Source organism: Vipera berus (assembly GCF_964194415.1).
Source record: "Vipera berus genome assembly, chromosome: Z".
Taxonomy (NCBI): Eukaryota; Metazoa; Chordata; class Lepidosauria; order Squamata; family Viperidae; genus Vipera; species Vipera berus.
In genome coordinates this window covers 122,945,606-122,970,563 of record NC_138205.1, presented here as the reverse complement: position 1 = coordinate 122,970,563, position 24,958 = coordinate 122,945,606, and the positions used below count along the sequence as shown (strand labels likewise).

General features: G+C 39.9%; 1 protein-coding gene across 5 annotated transcripts in view; it reads left to right on the top strand.

The window, feature by feature from the left end:
• RBM33 (RNA binding motif protein 33) overlaps positions 1–24,958 on the top strand; it is a 131,415-nt gene that overhangs the window by 43,112 nt on the left and 63,345 nt on the right. For 2 of the 5 annotated variants that reach the window (XM_081343899.1, XM_081343903.1), the window contains exons 8-13: positions 1,278–1,545; positions 3,111–3,169; positions 15,419–15,569; positions 16,186–16,517; positions 18,627–18,854; positions 21,164–21,454. In XM_081343899.1, the coding sequence (XP_081200025.1) occupies positions 1,278–1,545; positions 3,111–3,169; positions 15,419–15,569; positions 16,186–16,517; positions 18,627–18,854; positions 21,164–21,454 (1,329 nt within the window). The remainder of the gene's footprint in view (positions 1–1,277; positions 1,546–3,110; positions 3,170–15,418; positions 15,570–16,185; positions 16,518–18,626; positions 18,855–21,163; positions 21,455–24,958) is intronic. The other 3 variants (XM_081343901.1, XM_081343900.1, XM_081343902.1) reach the window with 3 other exon arrangements.

Genomic DNA, 24,958 nt, shown 5'->3' with positions numbered 1-24,958 from the left:
TTTCAACACAACAACAACCCTATGAGGTGGGTTGGGCTGAGAGAAGAGTATCTGGCCCAAAGTCACCCAGCCAGCTTTCAAGCCTAAAGTGGGGCTAGAACTCACAGTCTTCTGATTTCTAGACTGGTGCCTTAACTACTACACTAAAATGGCACTCTGGTTTTAGGATTTGTGATGATCTCATATTTGATACTTCTTCTAGTTCTGCAAAACATGTGCAGTGCCAAAAACCTCTCTCGGATCGTATCTCTGTATGGGTGTGCTTGACGTGGTGGTATAAAATGGCTTTTTGACACAAATAAGGGGAACAGTTTTTTGTGTCATGACAACAGAGCAATCTTGTTGATAAACATAGGTTTAGAATGCTGAATTGTAGTACCTTCATGTGTGTGAGAAACTACTACTGAGTTGTATCTAGGGATGAACTTAACGTTCATTCTATACCACCGGTTAGGGAATGCCGGCGGGTTATTCCTAGGGGAAGAGTGTTCTCTGTGGGCGCGCCTGCCCTCTGGAATGATTATATTGTATTTTATTCTGCCCTGTAAACTGCCCTGAGTCCTTCGGGAATAGGGTGGTATAGAAATTTTTATATATTTTTTATATATTTTTATATATATAAATTTATATATATAAATTTATATAAATTTTTATATATAAATTTTTATATATAAATTTTTATATATAAATTTTTATATATAAATTTTTATATATAAATTTTTATATATATATATATGGATCTTTGGTCATTCGGGTTTTTCCCCGTGTAGAATTGAAGGTGTAGGAGCAACGTTTCGATGGAATCCCATCCGTCATCCTCAGGCTGGTGGCTTCAGCTTCCTTCTTCTGGGAGAAGCATGTGGTAGTGGCTGTTTGTTCCTCTTTTTTAAACTGCCAGAGGGGGTGTGTTCTGTGGGTAGAGGTGTGCTCTGATTGGGTGGGGGATTAGGTGTGTTCTGATTGGGTGGGAGTGTGTTTTGAATGGTGGGTGTGTTCTGATTGGGTGGGGGGGTGTTTTGAGTGGATGGGCTGGTCTCAGCTGCCAGCCTTATATATCTCCATAGCCAAAGAGTTAGGGTTTCTCCACTTGCATTTGTCCATTTCCCAAGAAAAAGTGGAAGTTTCTAGGCAACCTATGAATACGAAGATATTATCAGTAGCCATGAATCTGCTTAACCCCATAAAAAAACCTCTCCTGTATTCCGTATAGGGCAGTTTTTTAAAATTTTTTTCCAATCAATGGAAATATTATTTTCTGTTTTTTTTTTCAATTTCAGACACATTCAAGCAGGATATTTCATCATCCCATTCGGAATCTTTTCCAGCAGCAGCAGCAATCACAGCAACAGCCACAACAGCTACAGGGTCTGCTTCCTGTCCCCACTGCGCATCATACTTCCTCCCTACCCCCCCAAGGCATCCGTATGCCATCCCAAGTGGACGCCCCAAGAATACTGATGACCTCTCCTTCAGTGGCATCCCAGCAGCCAAAAAACATACACATAAACCCACACTTCAAAGGAACTGTAGTAACCCCTGTTCAAGGTAGGAATCTTTTCAAAGAAACTCTGGATAGATTACGGGTATTCCTACAGAATGTAGTGAAAAATGCCTATTGCTTAGAAGTAAGGTACGTTTTTGGATGTAAATATTTCTCATTTTTTAGAATCTCTTTGGAGGTACCACTGAGCAAGAGGTAGAAGCCAAGGGAGCTGCTATGTTGATCATCATCAACCCATGCTAATCAGTGTAGATCAAAGGTCTTACTTGGTATAATAAGTTGGCTTTTGATGTTATCTATATTTTTATAGCACTAGGTATTTTTCTATGCAGAATTCCTTAGCTTCGTCCCCTGAAATTAGATGGTGGGAAGCTGGAACTGTAGGGAAAAAAAATGAAATAAATGAAACAGAAATTTATTTAAATTTAAACCAAGACTGGTGTTTTTTATACACTGACGTTATTAAAAGACAACTTGTCCCAAAGCTGTTTTTTCCCCCCAAAAGGCAACTGGACTTTCTCAGGGTTGGTGTTTTTTTTTGGAAAACATTTTGCATCTCATTCAAGAAGCTCCTTCAGCTCTGAAGAAGGTTGTTGGAGGGAAAGCAAAATGTTTTCAAAGGAAAAAACCCAGGAAAGTCCAGTTGCCTTTTGGAAAAAGCAACCTTGGACAACTTTGACCTGGATTATTGAGAATCTCCAGAGACAAAGCAGCTTGTAATAATAATTTCTTTAATTCTTGATTTGTTTTCCTACCATTTTTCTGTAACTGGTTACGGGAAATAAACCTCATTATTTTCTTTGCAAAGAGTTCACGTTGACATACTGAACCCCAAACAAAACTATATCATAGTCTGGCACAACGGGTAAAGGTTTAGTGAGGATTTGTTTTTGAAACAGAAAGAAATGAATGCCAGAAGTTTTGTCTAATGAGTTCAGAGATATGATTCATAAATTACAATCAAGCAAAACATTAAGTAACACCAGTTTAAGGTCTCTTAAGGTCTCTTGCGAGATAATTATGGTGCAGAAAGAGCTTATTTCTAGAATAGTTAATTCAGTGCAACTTCTTCATACGTGCTTTTCTTTAGTTTTACTCCCTTTTCTCTTTTATTCCATTTGCAAAAATTTAAATCATTTGATTGCCTTATCTTAGGAGGTACAACACATTGTGAACAATAAGCCAATATAGAACATGGTTGCTCAGGAATGTATGTAACTGAGCTTAACTAGTCTGTATTTCCTAGTAAGCATACATAGTACTGTAATGCATAATTGAATTAATCTGAATTAACCAATAGAAATTGATGTAATATCTGAAATTTTGGAAAATCATGACATGCCTCTGATACCGTGCTGTCAAGATTTTGTCCCTCATTCAGTAATGGGTGAAAAAAATATATTTCAAATTGCCTGTGCCTTGTTTAATTTTGTAGCCTATGCCATCAGCATCCTAATTGCCCTGTTGCATGGTGTTAACACATTTTGTCTGCCTGCAGCTGTTGGGGAGAATGGGGCGGCAGCTGCCTGTGAATGTGGCTGCATATGAAAATGGCCCGGAGTCTTGGCTAAAACAAATTGATTTAAAAGGTGTGCTCCTTGTTTTTTAGTGCCCTTGCTGCCAGTCCCAACCCAGCCAAGACCTGCTGTAGGACCCCAGAGATTTCCTGTGAGTAGCAGCTGTTCCTTCTTCTCTGATATGGATAAGCATACATTTGTAAAGAAATATTAATATGGCAAATAAAAGTGGTGCCAGTGAAATATAATTTTAAGGATTTGCAAATATTGACAATGATCTGTGAGCTAGAAAATTGTTTGTTAAAAGCTTAAAGGTCAATGAATTTTTCAGGCCTGAATTAATTTTGTTTTAATTGTAAAAACTTTCAGCGGGGAGTTTTAAAACACACACACACACACACACACACACACACACACACACACACACACACACACACAGGCTGGGTTTAAAATAATAAGGACTCCATCCATCCATTAGAGTCCCTTCAGGATAAATAGAACTGCTTTTCTTTAATAAAAAGGAATCAAATATTGCATATTTCTAATGTAAATGTAAAGAATTTTATTATTATTTTTTTCTTTTGTTGTATCTTTAATACCAAAAACTAATTTGCTACTGGTATCTATCGCATCTTTTTTTTTTGTCCCAAACAGAGTTAGTCAGATGTTTCCCCTATCTGCTACACTAGGTTGATTTGCTTCTCAATGTCACTGAATATTCCCACTTCTCTTCCCATTCATATTTTTATAGTATGTAAATTTCCCAGTTTCCCCCCCCCCCCAGTTTTGTCTTCCTTCAGTTATGATTTCTTTAGACTGTGCATCCAGACACATAACAGGAATATTCAGTAATGTTGCTTTCATTCACCAGACTCCACATTTCTAGAACCTTTTTAGCATTGGTAAAGCTAATAATTCACATATTAGATTTTAACGATCAGAAATTGGGAATTATCTTTTAGAAATATGGGAATATATCCATGTATCATGGATATCATAACCAATGTATAATATTATAATCAAAAGTCTAGTGTATTTTATTGTTCTTTTTACTGTGCACCACTTTTTTTAATTTCAAAAAATAATTAAACTAACGTGCATGTGATGAGGTGATTTCTGTTCTAAATATCTGCAAATCATCTTGGTATGCAACTAAATAAAAATTTGTTATTTTGCAGGAGTAAGTCAGAATTATGAAGAATTCTAGTGTGGTAGTATACGTTGTTTAATTGCTTTTTTTTAGGTGATTTATTACAGAAAGAGGGTAAAGGGTGCTCTCCGTGATTCTCTTAGCACCTGTGATCTGGGAAGTGGCTTGTTAGGAGAAACCAAGCTCTCCTTTCCAGTTGATACATAGTGCTAAACGAAACCCAGATGGAGCCTAAGGGTGTTCATCTGTTGCGAAAAGCACAAGCAGTTTTATTTGCGAAAAGCAAATATTAGTTATCATAATTTGTGAATTTTGATAGAATTAAATCATCTTTTGGATCCATAAATGTTACATGCTGGTCTTTGGTTTTCCTAGAGAATGAACATATTTGAGATACAGGTTCTGTATGCTTGATACTTGAAAGTGAGTCACAGAAAGCGCTTTTCCTCTCAAATCTTGGTTTGATAGCTCAGTTTGTTACCTAAATTTGGAAAGGGTAAACCATTATTCCTTGAATCCATCGGCAATGAGATTTTTATTTAGTGTTCCATGAATAAAGTGAAGGAAAACTAGAAGAACTAAACAAGTCAGAGATTCTTTGGATCATTTTCAAACATCTGGTGGAAGGAGTGCTTGCTTGCTCCCTTCCTTCCTTCCTTCCTTCCTTCCTTCCTTCCTTCCTTCCTTCCTTCCTTCCTTCCTTCCTTCCTTCCTTCCTTCCTTCCTTCCTTCCTTCCTTCCTTCCTTCCTTCCTTCCTTCCACAGGTTACTCAGATCTAAATTGAGTCTGATTAGGGTACAATTCCTATTGCTTAAAGTCAGGGTAAACATCAGTCTGAGGGTTTGTAGCATGGGAAATGGTAGTGGAATTGTCTTTTGCAGGTATAGTTACCTAAATTTGAATTTATTTGCACCATGCGCACAAATTATTTCTTCTTGTTGAGGAAGATATGCTTGCTGATTTATGCAGACAATGATTGATTAGCATTTCCTCTCCTCAGTTTACCTAGTTACTAGGTCCTAGTAGATCACAAGTTATCTCAAGTCCTCTGTTGGTTATCAGAATGGGGACAGAATGTGGTCGAAGAGTCATTTTCATGTATCAGGAAAGCTAAATAATTTGACCCAACTCGGTGCACCAGTCCTGGCCCAGATGAATGTTTTTGTGAGATACAGCAAATATGTATGAAGTTCTTAACCTTCTAAAATGTAATACATTGACCATTTATAGTCATGGTGAATATGCATCAAGTGTCCTATCATTTGATAAATGACAGCTGCTTACACACTTGCATGGTTATTTGTTTAAATGTTAGACGTCAAGTGCAGAGTGGCGGCGGGGTGGTGGTGGTGAGAAAAACTCTAGCCTGCTGCATGGCTGCCATAGCAATTGTGTTTTTGTTATGGCAGTGCTGTTAGAACAGCAGCAAATGTAAATGAAATTTTCACTCTATTACTGTGCAGCAGCACTGGCAAATTCCACCTGGTCTGGAAAGCATTTTCCTTTCTTTTTAAACATGATACAAGGTATCAGGTGGTTATGACTGACGTTTCTTGGATAGAGCTTTATACAGCATTTCATGCAAATCATGTTCGAATGAGACTGCTGAATCAAATTACATTTTTCCCCTCCTATTACAGCCCCTGCAGATGTGCATCTGAGCTTTCCTGAGCATCTCTGGCAAGTTGTCTTTTATGAGGACCTGCCATTTTCACAACTTATCTACATAGTCCTATTATTAGTACCTTCACAATAGAGCAGTGAGGGTTTTTCTCTTGCCAGTACCCAGAAAATCAACTGCTGTGGCTCCACCTCTTCTGCCTATGGTGTCAGTGTCAGGCTAGGAGAAGAGAAATGCAATTTACAGTGCAGGTGACATGATAACAAACATCCTCTGTTTGCTGGGGAGCTTCTAATTAATCACTATTTCCATACATTATCACACTATCAAGTTTAATCATATCAATGCATCCCCATCTGCCGGAGGAGCAGCAGAAGCTAAACATGATGATAACACTTATTAAGCTGGGGAGAGGGGCAGGGTCTAAAATGAACTAGCCTTTTTCTTCTCTATCCTCAACCCCTCCCCAATGGTGCTTTCATGAATGGTAAAATCAAGTTGATGCCATGATTGCTCACTTTTTGATTTGATTTGAACATTCATAGGAAATAACCTTTTTCTAAAAAAAACATAACAGAAAAATACCCATTTTTAAAATATATAAAGGTAAAGGTAAAGGTTCCCCCGCACATGCGTGCTAGTCGTTTCCAACTCTAGGGGCCGGTGCTCATCTCCGTTTCAAAGCCGAAGAGCCAGCGTTTGTCCGAGGACGTCTCCGTGGTCATGTGGCCGGCATGACTAGACACCAAAGGCGCACGGAACGCTGTTACCTTCCCACCGTAGTGGTCCCTATTTTTCTACTTGCATTTTTACGTGCTTTCGAACTGCTAGGTTGGCAGAAGCTGGGACGAGTAACAGGCGCTCACTCTGTTACACGGCACTCGGGATTCGACCCGCCAAACTGCCGACCTTCTGATCGACAAGCTCAGCGTCCTAACCCACTGAGCTTAAAATATACACGTCCCCAAATTGATGTATAAAATACTTGCTTAAAAATTCATGTGGCTGCTAGTAGAATTGAGTATAATGTGACTTTCTTACTTGTAGAAGCAGAAGATTTGGGTTATTTCTTATTTCTTTAATCTTTAATCCCTTTAAACAAAGGCCGCCTGGCTGTAGGAAAGAGGCAGAATGAATTTCAGTATATATGGCTTGGTCAAGAAAAGGGGACTAGTGTAGATGTCACAGAAGGAGACAGATCTTATGCATTAAAATCAGTGATCTCTGAATAAATTATAATCAAATAGAGAGCATCAGTTCTCAAAGGTTATTTTAAAGAAGAAAGCATCAGTGGAAGATCGGTGTCATTTCCCCCCCCCCCCCATTATTGCTGAATATTTGCTTGCTTGATTTTTATGCTATCAGATCTTAAAATAAGTGGCAGTTTGCAATTGTGAACATACACAGAAAACAAAATTAAGTAGAATTAAAATAAAAGTAAATAAAAGAGTATAAAAATTAGTTAAATTTAAAAAATGTGGGATTAGATTTTGCCCCCCCCCTTTAAGTTGCTTTGTTTTAACTGTTTTATGAAACACTGCCAAAGTCGACAGTAACCTTGAAGAAACTATCCCATAAGCTGGAAGTCATAACAGAAAGATTCCCTGACACACAGACACCCCAAAGATGCTTCTTACACTCTGAAGATGTAGACAGTAACCTTCCCAGTGGAGGTGAGCGCGTCAGACAGGATGGATCCAATGAGAAAAGGTTTTCCTCCAGACATCTAGGAGGCAAGCTTGATAGAGCTTTTAAGAAAACAGTACTTTGAATTATAAACAGCAATGGTGCCTCTAGTCACAACTCTTGGGGGCAGTCTGAGGTGTGCTGTGTCTGATGATACTGAATGTAGCTAAACGATCAAATACAGCCAGGAGCAGGGTCTCCTCTGATCCTAAAACAAGTCGTCTACTGTGTTTTTGACAGATAACGCTTGGTGAATGTAAAACGCTGACAAATAAGAATGCAGTAGTTCTCTATGTTCAGAAATCCTGGATAGTCATAAATCCCCCTCCCCATTTCCTCTGCCTTTCCATTGTCCAAATATCCTCCACATTCTTAACATAGAACATTCTGATTATTGTTTTATAACTTAGCTAGTTACTGCTTTTTCTATCCCCATCTTTTCCAAAGGAGTAATTCTCTTTGGTCCAGAAAGAACAGTCTACGATAAATTATTATTAAACTGGCATAGACTGATTCCATTAGTCCAAGAAGAATTTTTTCCCCACTGGTTGCAGTATCCAGCATCCTCCCTGAAAATGGGCACTGGGAGGAGACTTGAGCAGCTTTGAGTGGATGGGATGGTTACAAAAAAGAGCAGCAGCTCCAGTAGTGTAGATTTAGACTGTTTATCCTTGACATAGCAGCCATTGGAGTTCCCCCCCCCCCACACACACAAGATTTAGAATTATATTTAGAGGGTGCTTTTATTTCATAAAGGGATAGCTTAAAGGCTTGCTCTGGCACTGATGAAGTTACCTAGTTGGGTAATGAAACATCTCCAAAGAAACAACCAAGCTCAGCACCAAAGACCCTTCATTTCAACCCTGAAGTACAAATATTCTCCTTCAGATAGATGTATTTCCAGACCTTGGGTCACTCCCATCTCTCTCTTCCACCATTGCATAATGCACACAGTTTCTGTATTTATTTTGCTTATTAGATTTGTATCCCACCAGTAGGAGCTTAAAGTGGCTTATGAATGGTTTCATTCCCCACAACCTATGAGCTAGCTTGGCTTAAGAGACTGGCCCAAAGTCACCCAATGATTTTCCATGATGGAGGGTGGAGGTGAAGTACAACAGTTCTGGCCATTATACCACAGTGGCTCTCTAATTTTGTGGAGGGCTCCATCAGGGGCTCAATTCAAGACCACCATGTTGAAAATACTTTGCTGAGAACATGACAGTGAAACAAGACTTATTTTGAAAACATTTGCGCAATCCATTTTCACACAGCTTACCCTATTTTAATTGAATCGAACCAGGGTTATTTCCTGAGAAGAATATAACATCCACTGGCTGCTAAAATAAGAGGATTAACATTTGTGACAAATGGATATAGTCTTAAGCAGTGTCATAGGTTACTGTAGTCCTTGATTCTTTGCATTTATGCCATTTTAATAAGAATTAACAAGAGTATCCATACCTAGATGTCAATGGCATTTCTCATCTCTTTGTATTTTAAGTAAGATTAATAAATGAAAATACGTGGAGACGAGTATAATTTATTGAAAGATTCAGTGACATTGTTAAAAGTATTTAATTAGTCTAGTTGAAAAAATACATAGAGTGACCCTTTAGAAGAGCTGATAAGTGTTATAATAACTGCTAGATTCTCTTTATGCTTTAATATGTAATATTACTATAGCACTAAGCAATTTATGCTAAGTTTTTTATTGATAGCCAAAGTTCTGTCAGGTTTATGAATAGATTATAAGAGATAATATTGTGTAATTAACAAGAGATGCCAAAAAGTAAAAGTACAATTTGTATGAGAATTGTGTATGAGAGAATGTTAATTTTTTTTAACTAGGGATTATATTTGAGAGGATCAAAGGAAAGCAAAATAGTTTAATATTTTGACAGGATTAAAAGTAACCTTATCTCATATTCTTTCAGATAATTGCATTGTTGTCTATGCTGAATGCTGAACAAGCTAATCAGATCCCTGACCAACCATAGGCTGAAGTTAGAGATTCTTGCAAAAGTAATTGATAACACCCATGTTATGCTTTTAGTTTGATGCATAGCTGAAATAAGCTATGCTAAATAATTATTATTACAGACATTGGTTAACCATATTTCTCTTAATTTGTGATGCCTGTGTTGGGTGAGAACATCTAGCCAACTTGGCTGACCTCAAAGAAATTAAGCAGATTCAGCCTGGCTGATATATGGGTAGCAATTACCAGAAATCAGAGCTGTAAGCTGCACTAGGAAGTAAAAAACAAACACCCAAAGACTATAAAATCTGAGTTGAGTTGGGGATTACATTATCCTTACAAAATATTCTGTGTTGCATGTTTTCATAACAGAGCTCAAGAAATTAAAGTAAATTACATTTAGAAAATGTAGACGTTATATTTTAATTTCTGATAGCTATAGTCATTGAGGGAGAGTCTACTTTTTTTTTAAAAAAAAATTGCTGTTGATAAATATCACAGAAGCTATTATAGCGTGGCCCATGGACACATTTCTTTTCCCATTGCAGTGAAGTGATAAGCTTTTCTAGGATGGTGCCTGTTGCAAAACATATATGTATCAGACGGTTTCTTTGGCAAAAACGGTTCTTATATAGATTTAAGCTATTTAAAACTTGCAACAACTCATCTAACATTTCTTTAATAAAGGTGACAGAAGTAATTTCACAACTTCAGGGTTTGAAAGTAAAAGCTGTCACATGCAGACTTTGAAGAGTTTCTGGCAAAGAGACAGCCAAGAGACTGAAAATGTCTCCAGTGTTATCTTGCCACTGCCATAAATTTTCTAAGCCTAAGGCACACCTCTATATCTTGTCTTAGCTGTCCCATGTGCAATGGGGAGTAATGCTATTGTTGCTGAGATGGTACGAGCAAAGCTCTTTGAACACTTTAATATGTTGTATAAATGTTCATGCTATAGAATGTCAGGCATCATGAAAGGAGTGTCTGTTTTAATAGGCAAAAGACACTTGTGGCCTGAGGCTCTGAACTTTAAATGACGTTTAGAGGTGGGTATACCATTCTAAAACGCCATCCCTAGCAAACCTGGCTTGTGGGTCTTTCAAACTTTTTTCATCATCTTGTTCTGGCTGATAAAATCATGCAAGGCGACTGAATCTCAAAAATAAAGCTTTTTTCTAAGCCAACAAGACCTCTTCACTCCTCCCCGAATGTTAAAAAAAGCATAGCCCTAAAATGTCATTTCAGATTTATAAACAGATGATTTGATTGTATTACTCTTATTTGAAATTTGCTTATTTGAAATTTCTCCTTTCATAAAAACTTTATCTAACATACTGATTCTTTTCGTTTATTGTACAGTAGTGATTGTGAATGTGAAAACTTACATCTTTGGTATTCTCTTCAGTATTAAAGAGTGTTGTTGAATGCAGTCTTAAGCATTAAAAAAAGGCTGTATTTTTATATTGTTTAGTGTATCCGTTAACCTAACAATACTTGTTAGAATATTGTGCTTCTATTTTTCTCTCTTCTAGTTTGTGACTATGGGAGAGCTCCTGTTTGTGTCTGGCAGGTGTTTTGCCAGAATTTTCAAAAATTAATTTCTGGGGGGAAAAAGGTCATAAGCTCCTCAAGTTTAACTTAAACTTAATTAAATTAAGGTATCTCATTCAATAGTTTTAATATTTTAATTGGCAAAATCTAGTTAATGTCTACAATATCATAGTCATGATCCACAAAGAAATTTATATGTCATCAAGGTATCCATGGAGAAAAAGTAATTACAGGAATCATAATAGCATTGTGTAGTGTCTAGAAAAGGCATGGTGTGAAAACAGATAAAATAATAATAAAGAGCCCGCAATATTAATACCATGAAATCAGAGAGGTAAATGTCTTGTGTAAGAAATTTTGTTAAATCTAAAATATTGCTAGTGTAAACATTGTGTGATATTTAGAAAGAGAGAGTAAATTGAGGCACCATGGAGAGGTGTGGAGCGGTAGAGTTGATTTCCTATAATTATAATGGATGAAATTGTGCTTCTTTCATTCTGATATTTCATATCTAAAACCCTTTGCTTAAGAACTGATTGTTCATATCCCAAGGGAAATAATCTCTTCCAGAGAACCAGGTTTAAGCATAATCTTTTGTCTGTGGTCCTCTTCCAGTTAGATTGAAATCTCTTGACTAAGTAAGAAGAGTAAGTTCCTTGGGACTAAAATGAACTTCAAGCAGAAGTTAGAGGTGGTAATCCAAGGCCAAATTCTATTTAAAAGGCAACATGGCGTACATATTAAATAATCTTGAATGCATCCCTCAAAAGTTAAAAGTTGCACTAAGTGAGGAATACATTTCTCATCATATTATTTGAAAATTGTAAAGGTATAAGTTGAATAAAAATAGTTAATAGTTAGCATTATCTTATGTACATTTGTGTGTGTGTGTGTGTGTGTGTGTGTGTGTGTGTGTGCATACTATGTGTGTGTGTTTGTGTGTGTAGTGTAGTGTAAAACTGGAAAGCATAGAACAGTGTTCCTCAACCTGTGTTCTTCAAGTTCTTCAACTTCCAGAATTCGTGGGGAAATCTTGGGAAGTTCTGGAAGTTAAAGTCAACACATCTTAAAGTTCTCTAGATTGAAAAAGAGTGGTGTACAAGTTTATAAAGCCTCATCCCTAAAAATAACGCATGTGTCACTTCTTGTGCCTTTTTTTAGTATTTTAAGCAATAGTTAATTTTTACAACAACTTTCTAGAATATAATAAATTTACTATAATTTACTTATTGCTCAGGTACTCATGTTAAAGAAAAGCAGCACAGTAAACATTGGCTAATGTATTTGAAAACAAATTATAGCTTAATGAAATTTGACATTCAGGCAAAACAATGTATTTTCTTCTCTATTTTGTGAAATAGTTGGAGATAAACTGGAAATTAATTAATAGGCCTGTTAGTGAATGTTCCCATATGCTGGAAAAAGATGCAGTTGGTTTAAGTAGAGGTAGATAGTTAACATTTTTTCTAACATTCTAAAATCATGAAAATGGAAGCAAAAGGGGAAGTGAAACATGTAAACTATTGAGGGATACACAGAATACGACATAGAACATATGTAATACCTACAAAAATTACTTTGAAGCAAAAATATGCTGTGTGAACAGTAAATGCTATTGGACTCAGGGATTAGATGCAGATAATAGTGTGTTCCAAGAGGGAACATGGTGTATATCAACTCTGAAAAAAATCCAGAAAAACTTACGACCCTTACAGACTGCTAAGTTCCTTTAAATGGGGATTAGACTAGTTCATGAAGGACAAGGCGTGAATGGCTAGTAATAATTATGGCTACTTAATTTATTCAGTATGAATCTTATACCGGCTATGGGGAATTAGCCACCCACCTTGGCCAATGATTCTCTTTGGTGTACACTGTAAAACAATACAAAATAAATATGTATGACCGTTGAGTAAAACTGTTGCTACAAATGTTAATATAATCAAGAAATAGGGTCCTTAACGTATTTGGAACCCTAGGCCTGGGGGGTGAGGGGGGGTGAGGTGTTACCCCCCGTTGATAGGGCTCACAACTTGGGCGTCCTCCTGGATTCACAGCTCAATTTTGAAGACCATATAGGAGCCGTGACCGGGGGGGGGCTTTTGCCCAGGTTTGCCTGGTGCGCCAGTTGCGACCCTACCTGGACCGAGATGCCCTACGCACAGTCACTCATGCGCTCGTGACCTCTCGTTTAGACTACTGCAACGCTCTCTACATGGGGCTGCCCTTGAGGACCACTCGGAGGCTTCAGCTGGTGCAGAATGCGGCCGCGCGAGTTGTGATGGGGGTTTCCCGATACTCCCATGTAACACCTCTACTCCGCGAGCTGCATTGGTTCCCGGTTGCCCTCCGGGTGAGATTCAAGGTGCTGGTGATAACCTATAAAGCCCTAAATGGCTTGGGTCCGGGATATCTGAGGGAACACCTGCTGCCAGCATCAATTTCCCTTCGTCCAGTGCGCTCCCACAGGGAGGGTCTTCTCAGGGTGCTGCCGGTAAATGATTGCCGGCGGATAACACCCAGGGATAGGGCCTTCTCAGTGGGTGCGCCTGCCCTCTGGAACCAGCTGCCCGCGGAGCTTAGGACTGCCCCTGACCTCCGTTCATTTTGCCGGGACCTGAAGCCCTGGCTCTTTGAGCTCTCTGGCCCAGGCTGAGAATTTTAATTTTAATTGGGGTTTTTATTTTTTTCACGGATTGATTTAATCTTTTTAAATTGTTTTTAACTTTTGTATCGATCTTTGTTTTAAATACCCTGTAAACCGCCCTGAGTCCTTCGGGAAAGGGCGGTATATAAATCCAATTAAATAAATAAATAAATAAATAAATAAATAAATAAATAAATAAATAAATAAATAAATAAATAAATAAATAAATATAACCAGGTCCTCAGGGCCGTATAAAAGGTCAGAAGGTCGGGATCATCTTGATCTTTGAAGATAAAGCCTGCAGGGAGAATATTTCAGAAAGCAGAATGGGAGTACCACAGAGAAGACACCTCTCTTAGTCCTGGTCACCCTACCTTCTTGAGGTGACAGGACCCATCGTATCTTTAACCTGCTGGACTGAATTAGTCAGGTAATGACACCTGGGAGAAGATTAGCCCTGTAGGGAACCCTCTTCTAAGTCACGAAGGGCTTTAAAGGTGACAGCCAGCACCTTGTGAATTGCACCTGAAACACACTGGCAACTAATGCAGCTCACACAGTAGTGTTACGTAACTCAAATATCCAGGGATAGGATACAGATACTGTATGCAGCAGATCAGTGTTAAAAGAACACGGCTACTCTTACTTAACTTAAGTGCACTTGGTTAAGATGTTACCGTGTTGTATCTCATCCTATAATATTTTACTCAAAGCATTCACATTTATATGCAAAGAAAGCAGTCATTAACGCAAGACAATGTGTTATCCAGGGTGTGGCATTGCAGGTAATATCCTCTTCCTAACTATAAAATTCAATAAAAACTCTTATATAAAAAACAATAGTGTAAGTTAGCTGGACAATCGTTTTGTTCAGGTTTGGCATTTGAATGTTGATGGTGATAATGTATGAGTTAAAGCGTCAGTGGGAATTCAAACAGGCGAAGTGTTTTTATTTTGGGAAGAATGATAATACAAAAGTGTAACTTCCTATTTGTGTTTGGGTCTCAAAAAGCTTTTGCTTTTTAAAGTACATTTTTGGTAGCAAGGAGAAAATCAATTACAGAGGTTAAATTTTAAATAGTTTCTCCCCTTGCTGATGATGAAATAGCTAAATACCTGTTTGTAACCCATTTATTTAAAATGAAGAGTAGGATGTCCATATTAATTTTCCATATCTTTTTATAATGAATGTCTCTTAGGTATTTAGGATAATGTAGGTGTCAAATGTTCTCTTCCTTCTTCTTTTTTATTTTTACTTCAGAGCACATATTTGTGCATGTGTATATGAAGGGATCCAGGGATCATTGTTTGACACTAGAAAATTAAACTAGCTTCATTTTTAGTTGCTTAGGCTGTATTAAATAGATAACAAAGAATATCATGGTTTTAAAAGATAAGTGTCAGGAGCCTAAAGTAGACATTCAGACTTCTGGATTAATGGGATAGAAATTCAATAATTGTATGGATTTCAGTAAGCTTGAAAAGGAACGGCATTCCTACCCGGCTGCTGTGATTATTAAAACACTGAGTTTCCTGCAAACATGTTGTCCTTAGATTCTGTGTTTACAGGCCCAACAAAAGATGGAAACTTGGAAGAACAGCAGGTTGTGTAGATTTAGAACAGGTGTTTGTATGTACGGTATCTGTTACACGTTTCCTTCTAAAAGTAATGGTCTAGTGAAGAAACGTTACAAGAGGAATTGTGCCTCATTTCTCTCTCGTCTCCCTCTCCCACCCCCACCCCCTTTTTTTTATTCATGCAGGGCCCCCCTGATTTTCAACAAAACACTCCTGGACCGGTTCCTAGCAATTTCAACCAAGGCTCACGACTTTCACTCCAAGATCAGTGGCGAGGACCTCCACCCCCTCTTCCTCCCCCACCTCCACAGGAGAGAGAAGCTTTCTTCATGGGAGGTACGACCATTGTCTTACCAAGTGGGAAGACATGTTTTCCTCGATTCTCAGGGACAGGATTGGGCATGAGCCATAAAGCCAGAATCTGCCACCTCTTTATCATTTGGCCGATCTCAAAATTGTCCCATTTTCCTTTGGTTTGGAATCCCGTATTTAGCAATTATATGCACACTCTTGAAGCAGGCTGATTAGTAGCCCAGACCTTTCCCCGTATATTGTTTACTTGTTAATGCATTCTTAACCACAGAAAATTTTCAGGAAGTGATACACTAACCAACTACAGAGTGATGTGTCTACACCAGGGGTGTCAAACTGCCGACCCGCGGGCTGGAGCGTCACGGAGAAACTGCGCCCATCCCATTGCCGGCAATGGGAAAAAGTTCCAATACGTTGCGCGATGTCACGTGACGTTGCGAGTTTGACATGTCTGGTCTACACCATTGGTGGCTTCTAGTCGGAGTAGAGAGTACTGGCTAAGGGAAGAAACCATTGGCCATACTCCTGGCAACTCTCTGTTGAGACGTTTTATTTCCAGTGGGGGTTTGGGCCAAAACTGGTATTTTGCTTGGCAGATGAGTTGGTGTCATGCTGTCTCCTTTTTTTATCTTTCCGACAGAGCCGAGATTTCCCGGCCACCACTTGTTTGAACAGCGGAGCCCACCCCCTCCACCACCACCACCCCTTCTTAACAGCACGCACTCTGTGCCTAGCCAAAATCAGCTCTCGTTCAGTCAGTCGGGACCTGGTTTCAGCCAGCAGGGCCAGCAACCCCTGTTTCCAAGGGAAAGGCTGGTGAGGCCAAGTCTGCAGCCTCAGGGCCCCCTGGGAATCCTTCATTTCAGCCAGCCTGGAGCAGGCAACGCTCGGCCTTTTCTTCCCCCACGGCAGTCCTTCTTGCCGATCCCAGGACAGCCGTTCTTAACCTCTCTCACCCAAGCTGGCATGCAGGTATGTAATCGTCAGGACAACCTTCCTCATCTCTGTTGACCATTGTAACCTGAACTCTCCCGTGTAACTCCTCCAATGCCTTTTTACTTCCCTGTTGTTCCTTTCTTGCCTTTTTGCAGGAATATGATTTTAGAGAATGATACAGATCTGCTATCTGCGGTCACTTAGAGAGAAAAAAATGGCAACTCTCTTGTTTGGTACTTGGGAGAGTAGAGCAAGCTTTTACTGTGCCTTTTTTTTTTTGGCCCTTCGTTCAAACCCTCATATGTAAAGCAGTCCCTTCTTTCATATTTCAGGCTAAGGGTAACGTAAATTGTGGACATTGATCCGCCTAGTATACTCGTGCTGTAAAAGGGATTCTGGGAGTTGTAGTCCAAACCTATCTGGAGTATGCCATTTTTTTTGGAAGGAGGGGGAGAAGCTGTTGTAAGTTATTACATTTAGCCTTTGCTCAGATCGTACATTGCTTAAGAGAGAAGCTTCCTTATAAACGAGCTTAAATACTTAAATGTTTGAAGCAATTTAAACCTGCCTTTTTATTGCTGTGCCAAGCATGACAACATTACTCTCCCTACCACCACAACCATTGGTGGCCAGCACTAATTGTATTTATAAGCGCTAACTGCAACTATATCATGAGAATGCTTGAAAGTGAAGACATTAAAAAAAAGGTTGATTTTTGTGAAGCTGTTCACAGAGCTAATGGGATTAGAGAAGTCCGTAATATGACATTCTGTTACATATTCCATGGTTTCCTAAATTGATTTACTCCAGAAGCGATCCGGAAGTCTATTTCCCCCGAAAACAAGTTTCTGTGGTGTTATCTGTTAAGCATGCATTTATAAACATTAGATCTGGAACACTACAAGACTTAGAGCTCCCTCTGCTGGTGCTTCAGTTTCTTCCATGAGAGCTCAGATAACGAACACCAACTTCCAGTAGTTTGTTTGCTGAAGCATTTTTGAAAAAGATTCTATATTTTATTAAAATTGAATATGTTCAGATTCTAGCTGTGATCATCCCAAAAAGAAAGAGCTCCAGTATAATTCAGGAGAGCCCATGGATTAATCTGAACTCACACATTAGAATTGGGTGGTATTTTAATTGGATTGTACAGTTTTTTGGATTTAAAGATTGAAAGTTGGTCAGAGAAAACAGAAATTCAAACTTTAAAGCATACAATACAGGTAGTGAGAATGATGGAATAACAAAGTTGGGGGATTGGAGGTCATCTAGTCCAACACTCTGCTTAGGCAGGAAACCCTATACCATTTCAGACAAATGGCTGTCCAGTCTCTTCTTAAAAACTTCCAGTGTTGGAGCATTCACCACCTCTGGAGGCAGGTTGTTCCACTGGTTAATTGTTCTAACTGTCAGGAAGTTTCTCCTTAGTTCTAGATTGGAGCTCTCCTTGATAAGTTTCCATTTGTTATTTCTTGTTCTGGCTTTGGGTCCTATAGAGAATGGGTTGTAGTCCTCGACTTACAACCACAAATGGGACCAAAATTCCCATTGCCAAGCAAGTTGGTTGTTAAGTGAGTCACACCTGATTTTACAACTGTTTTTGCCACAGTTGCTAAATGTATTATTCTAGGTTTTACATGAATCACGCAGCTAATCCAGCTTCTCCCATTGACTTCGCTTGTCAGAAGCTGGCTAGGAAGGTCACAAATGTCAATCACATGACTCGAGGATGTTGCAACTGTCACAAACACATGCCGGTTGGCAAGCACCTGACCGTGGAGATGCTGTGACGGTTGTAAGTGTGGGGAACTAGTCATAAGTCACTTTTTTTTCAGTGCCTTTGTAACTTTGAATGGTCGCTAAACAAGTGGTTGTAAGTCAAGGACTACCTGTAGTGTCTTTTTTTTCTGGATTACACAGCTTTTGCTGCTGTCTAATACTAGGAAAATATATTTAAAAAGTCTCAGTCAGATGGTACTTTCCTCTGGCATATACACCTAAGCACTTACTGTCTTCAACTCCCAATTTCTGAAAAAAACCTTAGTTTCTGTTAGATTTTTTTTTCCTTGTTAAGTGATGATTGTATCTTGCTAGCAATCAGGGAGCAAATGTGACCTGACACCTGCCATGTTTTCAAATGTACAGGGCCCTTTGCACCCTCCTTTGCAGCCACAGCAGCCACAGCCGTCCCAACCATCCCAGCCTCACCACCAGCCGCACCAGTCCAACCAGCAGCAGCACCTGCTGCCTGTGCCTCCCCAGCCTCTGATTCCGGTGGCCCCATCCCAGTTCAGGCCACGCCTACAGACTTCACAGCCAAGCGGTAACCGGATGCCATACCAGCAACGGCAAAGTCTGGTAAAGGCCAGGCATGTAAGTGTCCTTTCCGTATAGAAACAAACAGGGGGCCGCATAAGGCCGGGGCAAGACCTAAACAGTCACCTTTGAGAAAGGTGTGAGTTCTTAACCATTCTTGCTGGTTGCCCCCGACCACTCCCTGCGTCTGCTGTTTTATCATTTCTACCCCGACAGTTGTAGGTGGCTGGAATCTGTGCGGCATTTTTATTTTGAACATTTATATCCAGCATTTCCGCTGGGCGTTTGTGGGAACGGGCTGGGTCTGTCCACTAGTTTTATTCATTTATTTAAATCTATTGGGCACCCAGCTTTAATGTTATAGGACAGTAGGAAAAGAAACCCCGTAAAAATACTAAAAACCATCAGATTGCATGGGCAGCCCAGGCTAACCCCTCCCTCCCCCAAATAAACAGCAAAACAAAACAAGGGCCTTAGCCAAATCATAAACTTTTGGCCTGAGAACAAACAGATTTTGAAAGCTTTCCAGAAGCCTAGGAGAAGGGACCTATTCTTATCTCTGGCGAGTTGCTGTTCCAGAGGGTCGGGGGCCACAATAAAGAAGGTGTGCTTCCTTGGTCCCACACAATGGCAAGGTTTAATAGAGGAAACCTGGAGAGCCCCCACTTTTGCCCACTGGGTGGGCAAAAACTATTGGAAATAAGTGGTCTCTCAGATACCCAGACTGCAGTACATAAGTTATACAAGGTAAATTCTTTTACTCAAAATTAGGCTGAAGAGAGTTATCCAGTTATCCCTATAGAAGAGTAAGGGTTTGAACCAAGGCCCATTGGCCTTTGTCCTCTCTCTTAACCGCCACAAAGTGCTCTGGAGGTAATTGCATCCCATCTGTTTTCCTTTCTCCTCTCATTCTACACACCCCCTTCTACATCCCCCGGGAGTTGTATTTTAATATGACTCCATTCACTCATCTGTTGACATACTAGATTGGTATACTACGGAGTCAAGCTGCCACCATATAGGCAAGCCCTTGTCTTTCAGTTGATGGGACTCTCAAGGATAAGGTGCTAGGAGCTGGGAATCAGTAGTTTGTATAAATAATGAGTTCAATATCAGGAGATTTAAGGAGTTTCCCACTCATCCCACCGCTGAGCCTGTGCCACCCAAATGGGTAGCCTGGAATGAAAGTAGCTAGGGTTGCTTTCACTGGTATTTATTACAGCCCCATCCCCCAGGGAGCCATGAATAAGGCTGAAATAAAGAAAATGTATTTTTCTTTCTAAATAAGAAAGAAAATGCAAAGGTAGTTTAAAACTAGCAGCTTGTAATTTACAAAGGTGTTAGTCCGTCCGAGGGGGTTATACCACATTATAATTCCCAAGACATAAATTGGCACCCAAAGTACTTATAGTACTTATTTACAGTATTATTTATTAGAAAACACGTGCTAGCAAAGAGAAGCAGGGTTGAGCATCCCAACACAATAGTCTGTGTTAATAAAGTAAATAATAAGGTAAGCTCATCTGAAGCGGAGACTGAACTTATTGGAATTATAGGTAGTCCTCGACTTGCAACCACAATTGAGCTCAAAATTTCTGTTGCTAAGCGGGACATTTGTTAAGTGAGTTTTGCTCCATTTTACGACCTTTCTTGCCACATTTGCTAAGTGAACCAATGCGGATAGTAACACGGTTGTTAAGTGAATCTGGCTTCCCCATTGCCTTTGCTTGTCAGAAGGTCGCAAAAGGCGATCACGTGACCTCGGGACGCCGTCATCAATAGGAACCAATTGCCAAGCGATTGAATTTCGATCACGTGACCATGAAGATGCTGCAATGGTTGTAAGTGTGTAAAACAGTAATAAGTCACTTTTTTCATTCTAGCTTTGAATGGTCACTGAGCAAACTGTTGTAAGTCGAGGCTACCTGTATAGTTGTGAAACTAACAAGACTAGGATTTGGGCACACTGAAACTAAAATCAAACTTGTAACCCAATCCAACTGATTACTTACAACAGATCCTGGAACTCTACGTGCCATTGATTATTTTCTGAGTTCTATAAGTTTCTCGTTCCATATTACTTAGAGCAGGGCAGTCTTTTCCTTCTTCCAGACAGACGGTGAAATGGCTCTAACAAAGGCCTTTCTGGCTAGTTAATCTCAGGGTAGGAGGGCTGTAGGAGAGCTGTGTTTCACAGGAATTTAGCCAAATGGACCTCTCGGCTTTCCTTACTAGAGGGAGAAGGTTATATCACCTGTATATCAATTCTTCTCCATTGAGGAATCCTGAAATTTGACTTGATAGAGGATGGGACCTTCACATCTTTACAGGATAAGGTTTTTATGTTTTTTGTTTTTTTGTTTCAGAACACACCGGCACAAAACATTTTAAAACGTCCAAATCAGCAGCCCCAATCATCTGCCTCAAGAAATAGTAATTTGCGTGAATTGCCAATAGCACCTTTGCATGCGATCGAGACTGCTAACCACAACCGACAAACTCCAGCTTCTTCTGTTCCAATGAAGCCGGTTTCTAGCAATACAGCTGCTATGAAGCCTCTTGCAGGTATCAAGAACCAACTGGGAAAGATGGAGTCCAAGCCAAAAACAGTTACTCCCATGGCTGAGCCTAAAGTGGAGGTTAAATCTGAACCAGAGGTAAGGGCCCCCTCTAGCAGAGGCCTAGGTGCATTGAGTAGTCATCTTTGTTTCAGCGGCGTTCTTGACCAAAGAACTTTTGCTTTTCGGCACTCTTCTGCACTCACGTCCCACTTTTATTGCCTGCCAAAATGTGTTCTTTTTCATGTTCAGAAACTCTTAAATTTTGATTTAATGGGCCACTCAGGCAGAAGAGGTGTTTGTTAAGCCCGAATACTAATTAAATATGAAAGGCACTTTTGTGCTTGCATAAAAAAAAACCTGATTGCCATTTTGCACACGTCTGAAAGTATGCAGCCTGAAGAGCCCTCCTGCACTGCAAATGGAGGCTGAGGAAAACTTCTTCCCGCTAATTTTTTCGATGGCACACTACTCCATTCTTTTGCTTGAGGGATAGAGCTGCCCATCTCACAGCAGTGAGTTTGGGTGGTGTACAGTCCTATCACAACAGTACAAAGCATTAGAACAATCAAAATGGTGTAAACTCAGTTGCAAACCTGGAAATCAGAATCGTATCATCCACACCAACCAAGCTCACCTGATTACTTCGCCCTTCCCTAAAGCCTGGAAGAACAACCAGGTCTTCGGAATCCTGCCAAAAGCTTAACAGGTTTGGGGCATCAGAATCCACAGGGCAGGTGCAGCCTCAAAGGAGCCTGACCTCATCTCATTTTTTCCAGTACTGGTAGTCCTTGGCTTTCAACTACCCAAAATTTCTATGGCTAAACAAGGCAGTTGTTAAGTGAATTTTGCCCCATTTTATGACCCTTTTTGCCACAGTTGTTAAATGAATCGTGTGGCTGTTAAGCAAATCTGGTCTCTCCCGTTGACTTTGCTTGTCGGAAGTTGGCTGGGAATGGTGATCGCATGACCTTGGGACAGTGCATGCAGTTGTCATAACTACATGCCAGTTGCCAAGCATCCCAATTTTGATCACCTGACTCTGGGGATGCTACAAAGGCCGTAAGTGTGAAAAACTAGTCAGAAGTCACTTTTTTTCAGCGCCGTTGTGACTTCAAACCATCCCTAAACTAACGGTTGTAAGGCGAGGGGTACTTGTATTTCAGTTCGATATATGCGATAGCGTAAAAAGTTTCTGTGGGATTTCTCGTTCCTTGTGTTTTGGGGTTGTTGTTTTTTTGTTCCTAAATAAAAAGGATCATCTGAGTCACATGACCGAGAAAATAAGTCACCTTTAGCCTAAAATCAGACTTCCTCTTTGCTAATACATAAAAGTGAGCAGATATCAGAAAGTAGCAGTTGTTGATATTTCACTAAATTGTAGCTGCACTGAAAGATGTAGCTCTGGGAGGGTTGTTTTTTTTTAAGCTTATAATGGACTGGAACAGAATTCCTTCCTGATTTTAATCTTTGCAGCTGGGAAGATATTCTTCCATTTAGTGGTCTTTCATTTAGGTCAGGGCTGTCCAGCCTTGGCAACTTTAAGAGCTGTATACTTCAACACCCAGAATTCCCTAGACCACAGGTGTAGGCAACCTCGGCTCTTTTATGTCTCATGGACTTCAACTCCCAGAATTCCCTAGACCACAGGTGTAGGCAACCTTGGCTCTTTTATGTCTCATGGACTTCAACTCCCAGAATTCCCTAGACCACAGGTGTAGGCAACCTTGGCTCTTTTATGTCTCATGGACTTCAACTCCCAGAATTCCCTAGACCACAGGTGTAGGCAACCTCGGCTCTTTTATGTCTCATGGACTTCAACTCCCAGAATTCCCTAGACCACAGGTGTAGGCAACCTTGGCTCTTTTATGTCTCATGGACTTCAACTCCCAGAATTCCCTAGACCACAGGTGTAGGCAACCTCGGCTCTTTTATGTCTCATGGACTTCAACTCCCAGAATTCCTGAGTCAGCTATGCTGACTCAGGAATTCTGGGAGTTGAAGTCCATGAGTCATAAAAGAGCCGAGGTTGCCCACCCCTGCCCTATACGGCCATTTAGGTATTCACACAAGGGCGATGGGAACACACTCATGTTTAAGCTGCTACATCTTTCCAAATGATTACACTTCCTTTGAGCAGCAAGCTGGGGGCCACACTCGAGTGGGTCAGAGCAAGGAGCAAATCTGCTTTATTGGAACATTTCATTAAAATTATTAAAGGTAGTCCTCGAGTTACAACCACAATTGAGCCTAAAATTTATGTTGCTAAGTGAAACGTTTGTTTTGCCCCATTTTCTTGCCACAGTTGTTCAGTGAACCATTGACGTTGTTAAGTTAGTAACATGGTTAAGTGAATCTGGCTTCCCCATTGACTTTGCTTGACCATGGGCACGCTGCAACTGTTCTAAGTTTGAAAAATGGCCATAAGTTACTTTTTTTTAGTGCCATGGTAACATTTATAATGGTCACTAAATAAACTGTTGTGAGTCCAAGACTACTTGTACTGCAGCTTCCCTCCAGTTGTGTTTTTAATGATTTCCCCTCCTATTTTATTAAATATAACATTTGATTGCAATGTTTAAAGGCTTCTGAGAGTCATACATATTTCAGGGATCTCAGACTCTACGCTTTTGCTAAAAATAATAACCCCTGAAATCTTTTCTGGTTATTGGTTGCTTAAGTTTTACATAGGCTATACAGTAACAATACCCATTTGGAGAAATTGTTATTTTTAGCAGTATAGCACTTAACCCTAGACTTTTTGTGTGTGCTTGATAGGAAGCTTTGGGTTTCATATTATTTGGATCAGAGACTTGGAGCCAATGTGATGCTGCAAATCTAAAGATCTGAACTTTAGATTCAGGACCTACTATACTAGGTATCAAGAGAGGAGGTGGACACTAGGGCTCAAAATTTCTAGGAGTGGTGCTTTTGGGAAACATAGTAAAGAGTTAAAGGTAAAGGTTTCCCCTGCCCAGTCAAGACCAACTCAAGGAGACGGTGCTCATCTCCGATTCTCAGCCGAGGGAGCCTGCGTTGTCTTGAGAAATTATTCCATCATCATGTGGCTAGCATGAAAATACGAAAAGCAGTAATCTTTCCTGCCAAAGTGGTACTTATTTATCTATTTGCATTTGCATGATTTCGAACTGCTAAGTTGGCAGGATCTGGGGCAAACAGAGGGAGATCATCGCCTCATGCAGTGCTTGTGTCTTGAACCTGGGCTGTCGGCTTTCCAGCTGACAAGACCAGCATCTTAACCGCTGTGCCATCACGTCACCCCAGTAAGGAGTAGAACCCTTCAAATCTGAATTTCTGTTCAGGATGTTTATTTATTTATTTAACTTAAAACAGTGTTTCAAGAGAAACGGATAGAATGGTTAGGAGTATGTGAGGTGGGAGAAATTGGTACAGGCTACAATTGGCGCCAGAATTTCTGTTGTTAAGTGAATTGCTCCCATATTTTTTTTTTGCTATACTTTTTAAGCAAATCACTGCTGTTGGTAAGTGAAACACACAATTGTTAAGTCAATTCGGGTTCTCCGTTGATTTTGTTATGCCAGAAGATGGCTAGGAAAGTTGCAAATGGCGACCACATGAGAC